Below are 11,430 nucleotides of genomic sequence, written 5' to 3' on the forward strand. Positions count from 1 at the left end.
ATTGTCATGTCATAAGTAAAAATAAGACATTTTCAATCTATCTATCATGTTTTTATTCCCACAATTTGTCTGAATTTGTGGGAATGAGTTTATTGAAAGAAAATGAAATTGATATATCATTGGTGCAATTTACTAGTTAAGTGAGATTGATTTTTTATGGTTTCATAAGTCCAATTTTTAAACGGTCTTAGATATTACGTAGCTTTTGTTCAATTTATTAGTTTTTACGGTTTTAAAATGTGTTTATATGTATTGGAACACATGTTACTAATAAGGCTCTATTTGTTTGCCAAAAAATATTTTTTCGTTTGTTTTGGAAAATGAGTCAATAAAAAATTTTAGGTTAGTGAACAGAAAAATATAGTAAGGGAGAAACATTTTCTTTAAACTTTTGAAATTTTATCTATTCATTTTTACCCTTTTAAAAACAGTATTTACCCATCATTATTTCTGTTTTTCAATATTGTACCAAATACCGAAAAATATTTTGTTTTTCAACACATATTTTTCTTACCCGATACTTTCTGGCGAACAGCCGGGATCTAAATCTCAATTATTTTTACTATTTTCGATGTGGGGTTCATTTAATTCTTAATCTCATTATCATTATCGTCTTTAGAATTGTTCCTTATTTAAGCCTTCTAATCCGATTCAAGACCGGGTCATTATGCGGTTGAACAGAGCATTTGTATGATTGTATGAAAAGAGTTAATGATATAGATAGTTAAGTTCTTCAATGGCGGAAACCTAGTTGTGGTCCTGTTAACTTTTGTTGGGAAAGTGGTCCTGTCCTGTCCTGTATAACTAATTGGTTTCATCCGGAAACAGATCAAGTACCAAAACTCACCCATCTCTTTTCAACCAAAAACGGTTTAAACCTCTCTCTCTCTCTCTTGTTTTTAAAAATTGAGCTACTTTCAACGGTCACATTATTGTATTCTATTCTATTTCTACCTAAACAAAACTTCTTCCAACTTTAATTGGATTTCACTAAATTTTAATTTGGGGTAAGGTGCAAAAATACTCCTAACCTATCATCAAGCACATTTCCAAACACATTGCATTGGAGATGATGTAATAAACGTATAAACATTCAATTTGGTGATTTAACTTATGTTTAGGATTCTTTTTTTTTTTTTTGTATTAATTTGAGCTTCACCGAACTTGAATTTTATCAGTTCAAGATCACATAAAAAAAAGTATCAGAAATTAATATATACCAAAACCTCACCAATTATACACCGACACATTTTTTGACTAGTTTGACCAAAAATATCAAATACTCCTTCCGGTCCACAATAGAAGTCTTTCTAGAGAGTTTTTTTGTTCCACAATACATGATATTTTGCTTCAATCTATGCACATTAATTTACTTTTATCAAATATATTCCTATTTAAGTTACTTTTTGCCTTAAAATAAATAAAGTTACTAATGGATGTAATTAATATAAAGGTAACAAAGTCTGAGTAGTCTATTGATACATAAACTTTATTTTAAATTAAAATTAATGACTGTTTATTTCTATTTTTCAAAGCTACTTTTTACCTTTTAATTCTAAACCTGAAATAAAAAAAATGTATGATAAATTTTCAAAACAACTGTGTTTAGAATAAAAAAAAATTCTAATACCTAACAACAACATAACAGATTGAATAAATGTGCATAGATTGAACAGATTGACCCTTTCTACCTTATCAATCATTGGCTTGCAAGAATCAAATTAAATTGATGTACGTAATTGAGGTAAGTAATTTATTTATTTACTTTTTACTAAAACTAGCAGAATACGTTTGCAAAATTTAAATGAAATTTAAGCATTTTTAAGGAATTAAAATTGTATAAATGATAAACTAACTAAATTTAGGTACTACTATAAGCCAACAAAATGGTGAAAAGTATATTATATTATTCTGAGAATGGATAAATGTGACACAAAAGAACAGAATGGTCCAACATATGAAAAATATTCCATTGCATTTGTTATTATTGTAATATAAATATAAATTGTCCCTATATTATAGTGCCATACACAACACACTGCTAAATTAGACTGACTACATCACATCCCCATGTGCTTCCTTTTCCCTTTCCATCTCTTTTTCAACTTTAGGAAACTTCCCACTTCCCAATATTTTCATTTTCATCAACAAATAAAAACTATATGATATTGGATTAAGCTAGTGGATTCTTCACGTATGATGTGTTGGTTTGTGGACGAATCAGATAAAAGCTAGTAGATTTGTAACGATCCAAATTTAAGAGGATAGTATCGGTGTAGAAAGTCTGAGTGGCCTGACGATAGGGATAGAAAAAGATAAGGATCATATTTAACCCTAACATTTTTTGAGGAGTGTAGATTTAACTCTAGCGTATAAAATGGTGCAAATTAAACATGTACATTTCCAAACAAGATCAATTTTGGTTCTATGTTACCGAAGATTTGAAAATGCTGATTTGTCTAATTTTTTTGGTAAAATGTAGATTTAGTTTTAACATGCGATATGATTCTAATTTAACCTTAGCATTTCTAAGCAAGATTAATTTTAGTCATATGTTATCGACAATTTGAAAAAGCTGGTTTAAATGTTAAACCTTTCAAATATTTATTACATCTAAGATATTTAATATATTACTAACACAATTACAAAAAAAAATATGTTAAAATGTTTACAATTAAGGGTCTATTTGGTTACTTGCTGTTTGTTGTTCCTGTTTGCCTTTGGAAAAGACTGTTTTTACAAAAAGCAGAGATTTATATCTAACCAAACACCTAAAACTCTGTTTTTTAAAGTAAAAAAGCAAACATGAGTTAAAAAGTATGTAACCAAACACCCCTAAGTTTGTCATATACAAGTTAATCATAAACATGTCTAAAGTGTTTAGTGTGTAACTATTTTAGTTATAAAAAACCAACAAAAAATGTACAAAACTGCTCCGATTTATCGACAAATTTATTTGGAAGATATGTTATGAACATAGAATTAAAATTGAATGTTAAGGTTAAATTAGAATAATTTCGCACGTTAAACCTAAATCTACACTTTACCGAAAACATTAGGATCAAATTTGACTCTTATCCCGAACAGAAATTAACTAAATCTCTGCGTTAAAATTAGAAAAGAAATGATTGAACTATATATACACATTTTAAAGCCATAGATATAACTTGAATCAAAATGGATAATATCAAACATACATTCAACCAAAACTCTTACACAACAAGAATCAAAGCCATTACTGTAGGCCATCATCCTCTGAATAATTCCACAATTTGCGGCTTCATCAATTAGAAAATGGGGTAGCCAGTATGCAATTATTCCCATCAATCAGAATCAAAAATTTATGGCCTCCCATTATATTCCTGTCTTTTTCTTTTTCATGTTACTCTTCTGCTAAACCCATGTGATTTTACTTTGAAAAATACCTTTCAAACAACACAACAACCAATCTCAGTGCTCTTTGTCTTTCATTCCTACGTCCACTCAGATTCCTTAATTTAACTTAGATAACTGCAGTAAATGTTCTTTTTTCACAGTCAAATGATACAATTAAGGTAAGGATGTCTAAACTTCAAAAAAAAAAAAAAAAAAAAAAAATCAAGGATTCTACTTGGTTCATATAATATCTAACCTTGTAGAAATTGAAGCATGATGAACAACCGTGAGATTTGTCACTAGTTTTTGGTTTTTCTCCAATAATACAAAGACCGTGATTTACAGAACTTAATCCGCCAATCACCATAGTAATAACTTTACATCGAAGGATCAGAATTCTGGTCAGTTATCGTTTTTCATTCGTGTTGTAGGTCTGTTTCTCGATAGTTGAAAACCAAGAATAACACACGAGCTGATTAGAAAAAAGCTGTTGTTTTTACAGACAATGTCACTCCAATTGTCACCTGCCTCGGAGAGGAGACCGGCCACCTCTCTCATTGCCAAGTTCATCTTCTAATTCGATCCCGTCTAGACAAACGCCGTTGTTGTTGACACTCAATTCTGAACTAGCATTACTGCTTGTTGCCAAAGGGGAGTCTGATACACTAACTGTTCTGCTTCTAGTAGACCCAGATCTCACACTATACATTGAAGATGCTGGGATATTCGTCATCAGTGGCCGTAAATTACCAGGAATGCTTCTCCTTATGTCCTGCTCAATACAATCAGATTATAATTAAGAATAAACATAATCAATCTCTCTATAAGGAAACCAAAAGTTTAATACAAAAATGACAACAGACACTTCAACTTCAATTCGGATATGGTATTGTGCAATTAAGAAGCAAGTATGCAGATACGGAATTTTAATTACAATGTATTTTCTACCATGGATATCAAATTCAAGGTGAGATGCTTACCATATGTCTTATAGCCATATCCAAAGATTTCTTTGAAAGAGTTCGTCCAAAGCCTGAGCTTTCTGGCGATGAAGACTTCCCAGATAGGTTACTACGAGGAGAATGCTTATCATCTTGCCTCGGGGGTGCAAGTTTTCTCATATTTATCACTCTCTCAACCATCTTGGTTCCAATTAGGACAGGGCTCACGTTATCGTTAGCTTTAGCGTGTAAACGACTAATTGCAGGAACAGAGCCTCCACTGGCATGTATGACACCATTAGGTGCTCGTCCTCTAGAAGGTGAGCACGATTGCCGTCTTGGTCTCCCACTAGGTGCAGGCTCAACAGAGGAAGATCGAGAACTGGGAGCTCCAGGCCTACCTCTAGCAGCTGAAAGTGGCCTATCATGTAGAGAGGTTCTCAAATTCGGAGGAGCGTCAAGAGAGAAACCAGGCATCTCCGAGGGTTTCCATGGCCTAGATTTGACTGTTGGAGAAGTGCCACGTGATGGTACTGGATTTTTTGTTGCTGTGGGAGCCGTTCTGGTAACCGAGGGAGTTGCCTTAACAGGGGGAGCAGAAATAGTTGGTGCACTCGATGGAGTTGATGGTCGCCGGGTTGGAGTGGAGGCCCTTGATGTGGACTTGGGTGGAGGTATAGACGGCCTGGAAGTTGGTGTTGAAGACCTTGCAGTAGTCCTTGACGGTGTTGAAGATCTTGCAGGAACTGCAGACTTGGGTGCAGAAACAGTAGGCCTTGTTGTAGAAACAGTAGGCCTCGTTGCAGAAACAGAAGGCCTTGTTGCAGAAACAGTTGGCTTGGCGGAAGAAACAGTTGGCTTGGATGAAGACAACGTGGCTCGAGATGTAGGTGTTGAAGATCTAGAAGGCTTAGCTGCAGAGGTCAATGTTGGGCGTCCAGTTGGTGTTGAAGGTCGTGATCCTGGACCACCTGATGATGAAGGCCTTCGCATCCCCGCACCAGGAGAGTTCAACCCAGGGGAGGAAGCTGATTGTTTAGATACTAAGCTGCCCCTTGTAGCAGGTTCTGGCTGAGCATTTGCTAGCTATAACCAAATGAAGAAAATGAACATGGATCATTAATTTAACATAGAATCAATGGACATAAATTCTTGGAATCACTTTAACTTGATTGTGGACATATTTAAAGTAGAATTATGGTTTGGGTGGGACTCATCAATGATTTCCCAACTCATGTGCAGTTATGACATCTTTTCAAGAAGTATCTGATCAAATTGTTGTAGTAGTTAAAAGAACAACGAGTTCTGTTAAATTGTAAGATTATGCTCTTACCCTAGATTTCAGCGCAGTAGCGCGGGCTTTTGGAGTACCAATCTGACTCATAACTGTCTTTTGTGATTCCATCTCCAGAGAAGGAAACAATGGGGTACCAGGAGGAGTGAGAAGCCTGAAAACAGAAGATAGCTACATCAGCTTTTAAGTTGCTAAATGAACGGGAAACATTTTATGCATCATTTCATGACATCCACTAATTGTCCAAAAGTTGCAAACAGAATATAGTACTGGAAGAAACCTAGTATCAACTAGGCATCAAATCGAACATATTCCCAAAATTCTAATTTTCTCATGTCATTGAAAAATATGATCAACCTAAAGGACAAATTTTGATCTGAATTCCAGGGTAAGAAAAAGGTCCATATCATATGCCTAACCTTTCTCCAGCTTGACTCTTTGGCATGGCACAAAGCTTTCAATTATGAAAGTTATAGTAAAGATTTCAAACACATCATGCATAATCTTTTTCCTTGGCGTCAAAATCAAATAAACAAAATCATAGAGAAGACTTGGAATCTTCTTTTTAAGAAAACATAGGGAAACAATGAGGGGATAATTTATAGTATCTCTCTGTGAAAATGCAGCAGCAATATATAAGTGCAGAATAAGGTATTAGATTCAATTCAATCAAACTGAAGAAAGCCAGAACCGAACTTCAATTTCAAAAAATTTGAACTACTGACAGGGCATGAATATAGGGATTCTAATGTTAACTTAAACTAGCAAAAGTAATTCCTCAACAAGAAATTACTGAGTTCCTTGGTTCCAACAACTTATGTGAAACTGAGTGAAGTATTATATCCAGAAAACAATATGCTTGATCTACTTGCTATCTAAATGCGATAGGAACTTCTCCATTGTATAACAGTAAAGTAAAGTTGTCATCAGTCGCATCTGTAACATGTTTCCAGTATCCACCTCCATGACCAAAAATGCTTTACTTTTTTTCTTCCCTCTCCTCGTTCGTTTGAAACGGACCCTCGAATTAACTTTTGAGTACTGCTTCCATGCTAAACAAATACAAGATGTCTATGTAAAGTTAATCACATAGATAAACATCCAGTATCCACCTCCATTAATAACACATAGTATCGATACATATCATAGATACAGCCCTTTTTCCTTCCATCCCCTCCTTTCAGCAGGAAATTGATCTTTCTAACTTTCAAGCTTTTTTATAAAGGACACATGCTAAAGGAGGACCCAATAAAAAGGTACTTTCTAAAGTATGAAAAAAGATTTAAGTCCATAGTTCCAATTGAAATTTCTTCCTGATCCCATAATGAATATCACCCGGAAAAAGATGCGACTATACTTTCTACACCAAGAAGAAAACGAAAAATTACCAGTTGTAGTCATTTTTATCATTTTCTGAATTCAGAAAATCATCAGCAACACTGGCTTTTCGTGTAGTTGTTGTAGTGGATGAAATATTAAATATTGGAGAACTGCCAGGTTTTGAACCTGCAGTTGAAAACACAATACTGATTACAAAAAAGCTGGAATTTGATTAATTGAAGAACGCAAGGAATAATTTAGACAAACAACTAATAACTAAACAAAGCAGATAACTAACTCCTAGCTAATACATCTCCAGATCGAAACTACAAAAACCTAAACTAGAAAGAAAAATACCTAAAGGGGCGTCAAACTCTTCACTGTTATTAAAGAGGAGATTATTCTGCTCCTTCTCGCGCTTCTTCATTTCAAGAAACAAAGAGAGCTCCTCTTCCTTCTCCTTCATCATTGACGCCCTTAACTGTTGCCTTTGCTTCACTGCGGCCGCTGCCATTTGCATTTGGGAATCCTGTGACCTAAAACTACGATTCATTTTAACAAATCTCAACCTCTCGCTCCCTCTCCACAGAAGAAACAATCACACAAACTGACAGATCGAACAAATTGTACAAACAAACAAACAAAACCTAAAACCTAACTTAACTTCCCGCTCACACCTTCAACTACCACAAAACGGCGTCACGATATCACCTCGTTATCTAGAATCTTCCTTCTACACATAAAATTAGCGAAACTTTAGATCTAAAATCGAGCTCCAACGGCAGCATTTCGGCTTCACTTCTCCTCGCAACTTCTCCGGAAGATATCAGAAAATTAGAAAGAGAAACTCAATCGAGCTTGAAAGTGAGTTCATGTTTCCAGAAAGAGAAAATGCAGAGAGAGTTTGAGAAGGAGAGAGGAGAAAATAAGGCGAAAGGGAGAGATCACAGGCTAACAGTGAACAGAGAGAGAGAGGAAGGGGGAAATGGCATTAAGAGTAATTAAGATGAGGGGTAAAGGGTAAAATTGTAAAATGAGGTAGGAGGTTTTGAGTGATGTGGGTATGGTGAGATTTCTTGTTAGAAAAGAGGAAGAAGTGTCAGCGGTGGGTGTTTTCTCTCACTTAAAGCCTACGTTTTACAGGTTTTAGGTGGATGGATAATATTGTCCGAAGTACCATTTTGCCCTTCATTTTGAAAATTCATTTGCTTTTTGGATTTTGGGCTTTTTTTAGTTTCTTGCAATTGTACCCTTGAATTTAATGTTATTCTGATTTATGCCCCTTGTATTTTCCTTTTATTCTGAAATTGGATGGTTTTTCAAATTTAAATTCGATTACCTTTCTGTTCTTATTTAGGAATAGATTGGGTTGGATTGGCCTAATTAGGATTGAAGTTTAAATCTTATCGAATCCGCATTATATTCACATTATACATGGATCGAATTGAGCTAAATTAAGAGAATTAATTTCTGCATTAAAAAAAAAAAGAATTAATTTCTAAATTTAACCCATTTATTTATATTTTTTTTTGAATCAATTAATATATGGGAGAATTACAAAACTAGCACATTTTAGGGGTTAGTTTTATTTTCTAACTCCTTTTGAAAAACTCACCAAAACTAACACATTTCAACAAGTAATTTTCAAGTTTACCCTCATCTTCTTCCTTAACATAACTGTGTCTTTGTCTTTCCTCCTCTATCTCTTTCTCACGCTTTCTCTCTCTAAAGAATAGAATAATCTACAGAACGACTTTAATACTACAACAATCAATCCAACCCACAGTTTATATAACAAAATTTCTACAATCATATAAGTTTTTCATTGGGTTTTAGTTTTATTGAAAAGATTTAAAACTTAGTCCATTCATCGTTATGGTGAACGGCGAACGGAAGAGGAGGAAGAAGCGACCATTTTTTTCCGGCAATCTCGTCCCAATATATATTGTTTCTCTTCCCTTTTCATGTTTTTCCTGGTCGTGCGAATCCAAAAAACAGTGGCATTGTTATCTGAAAATGGATTTGAGTTGGAATATCAATTTCAGATTTTTTCCCCGACAGTGTCGATATCTGTAGATATTTGTCGATATTTGTAGATATTTGTAGATATCTATAGATATTTGTAGATATCTGTAGATATGTGTTGTCGATATCTGCAGATATCGACACATATCGACAAATATCTACAACACATATCTACACATATCTACAGATATCTACACATATCGACAGATATCTACAAATATCTACAGATATCGACAAATATCTATAAATATCTACAAATATCGACACTGTCGGTGAAAAAATCTGAAATTGATATTCCAACTCAAATCCATTTTCAGATAACAATGCCACTGTTTTTTGGATTCGCACGACCAGGAAAAACATGAAAAGGGAAGAGAAATAATATATATTGGGATGAGATTGCCGGAAAAAAATGGTCGCTTCTTCCTCCTCTTCCATTCGCCGTTCACCATAACGATGAATGAACTAAGCTTTAAATCTTTTCAATAAAACTAAAACCCAATGAAAAACTTATATGATTGTAGAAATTTTGTTATATAAACTGTGGGTTGGATTGATTGTTGTAGTATTCAAGTCGTTCTGTAGATTATTCTATTCTTTAGAGAGAGAAAGCGTGAGAAAGAGATAGAGGAGGAAAGACAAAGACACGGTTATGTTAAGGAAGAAGATGAGGGTAAACTTGGAAGTTACTTGTTCAAATGTGTTAGTTTTGGTGAGTTTTTCAAAAGGAGTTAGAAAAGAAAACTAACACCTTAAAAGGTGCTAGTTTTGTAATTGTCCCTTTTAATATATTTATATTAAAAGTAAATTGTATTAGTAATTGTGTTTTATCTATTACACCAGTCACTCGACATGAATTTTACCTTAATAACTCTCTAATTTTTTTTTAAATCTCAAATCCATTCATTTATTTTGTATATAAAAATACAAAACTATCATTTATTATAAAAGTAAAAATTTGTTCTTTTCCAAATTTACTCAACATAATTTGTATAATCTATACATCAATATTTCTATACTTGTATATTAATATAAAAAAAATCTGTTATTTATTAGATTAAAGTTTTATTCTCATTTATTTTATTATTTGATATAATATTTTCAAACTAATATAATATTATTATAAATCTTTTATTCTTTATTAGAAATAAAAATATAATTTTACAATTTTATATAGTTCTATCCGACACAAGGTTCTTAAATTTTATGTTGCTAATCTATGGGAAAATTACAAAACTAGGTCAAATGGAATGTTCATTTACATATTTAACTCATTTACTCAACCTACTACATATCTAGACTGATTTTGTGTGATTTTTCCATAATACCCTTAATATTTACGCGCGTCTGTCTCCCTCCCGTCTGGCTTCACAGATTCGATATTATGCGAAGCCTGCGAAGCTAATGTTTGGGTTTACTTGATGAATTTAATTAGCATATGCGAAGCCTGCGAAGCTAATGTTTGGTTTAGTTGATGAATTTAATTAGCATATGCGAAGTCTGGATGTGTTTTGAAGCTAATTCGCGAAGTGATATATAACAAAAAATGTCAAACAACAACGGATTCTAACATTAAAAACATAACATTATCAAATTTTACAACAAGATTGCCACAATAAACTCCTAACAAATCACTTCATTATACATAGGCTCCTATTCAATACTGATGGATGGATGTTTCTCACGGTACAGAACAAGATTGCCACAATAAACTCCTAATAAATCACTTCATTATATATAGACTCCTATTCACCACCGATGGATGAATGTCTCACGATACATAGGCTACTATTCACCATATGGATGTATGTGTCCCACGGTGTAAGCTCTTATTCACGATCAATGGTTGGAAGTCCATGCGTTTTTTAATGGATGTCTCTCATGGCACCCTAACACGCCGGCTTCCAGGAATGAATATTATGTATTCAACCACCTTCAGAAAAATTTACTCGTGTTAGTCAGAAAAAAAAAAGAAGATTTGGTTTCGCGAAAACGATGATTCGCTAAGTATGCGAACATAAATGTGCAAGGAAGATGGTGATTTTACTTAGCGAAACAATGATTTCGCGACATCTGTGAGGAGGAATGTGACGCTCTGACTTCGCGAAACGATAATTTCGCGGAGTCTGCGAGAGAAATTTATCGAATTACCTTGCAAACTTCGCGTAATCATCGTTTCGCGAAGTGAAATCGATAAATTTCTCCCCACAGACATCGCGAAAACCGCATATGCTAAGTGGATTTATGGGAAAAACGCAGAAAAAACAGTATATACTTACATTTTTCAACGAACCCAATATGATAAACTGGGAAAAACGATGAAAATAACGTAGAATCACCATTTCTTCGAACGAGCAGGAAATGGAAGATAAAGAACCATGGCTTCATTTTCTAGGATTAGGAAGTTGCGGAATCAAAAGATGAAGAGATGAAAAAGAGAAATACATTGTGATTTGGAGAAATGGTGCAGATTTT

The 11,430-nt window shown here is 33.8% G+C and overlaps 1 protein-coding gene across 2 annotated transcripts; it reads right to left on the minus strand.

The window, feature by feature from the left end:
- Positions 1 to 3,178: 3,178 nt before the first annotated feature.
- On the minus strand, positions 3,179 to 8,011 carry LOC136226282 (uncharacterized). Of its 2 annotated transcripts, XR_010687669.1 has the most exons (6): positions 7,288 to 8,011; positions 6,999 to 7,116; positions 5,650 to 5,764; positions 4,356 to 5,402; positions 3,632 to 4,147; positions 3,179 to 3,510 (listed from the first exon to the last, which is right to left on the minus strand). XR_010687669.1 is itself a non-coding variant. In XM_066014668.1 (5 exons), exons 1-5 carry the CDS (start codon positions 7,481 to 7,483, stop codon positions 3,896 to 3,898), a joined length of 1,728 nt encoding a protein of 575 aa, XP_065870740.1. In that variant the 5' UTR covers positions 7,484 to 8,011; the 3' UTR covers positions 3,179 to 3,895. The 2 variants fall into 2 exon arrangements, 1 of the variants encoding a protein (XP_065870740.1); XM_066014668.1 differs by having other exon boundaries at positions 3,179 to 4,147.
- Between the last annotated feature and the right edge of the window lie 3,419 nt (positions 8,012 to 11,430).

This window comes from Euphorbia lathyris, chromosome 4 (genome assembly GCF_963576675.1).
Source record: "Euphorbia lathyris chromosome 4, ddEupLath1.1, whole genome shotgun sequence".
NCBI lineage: Eukaryota > Viridiplantae > Streptophyta > Magnoliopsida > Malpighiales > Euphorbiaceae > Euphorbia > Euphorbia lathyris.

Bases quoted from the DNA above. Each gene is read 5' to 3' on its own strand.
- LOC136226282 (XM_066014668.1), bottom strand. From the start codon at position 7,483: ATGAATCGTAGTTTTAGGTCACAGGATTCCCAAATGCAAATGGCAGCG. The intron at 7,117-7,287 runs GTATTTTTCTTT...TTTCAACTGCAG, and splicing joins AGAGTTTGACGCCCCTTTAG to GTTCAAAACCTGGCAGTTCT. The intron at 4,148-4,355 runs GTAAGCATCTCA...TGTATTGAGCAG, and splicing joins ATATGGCTATAAGACATATG to GACATAAGGAGAAGCATTCC.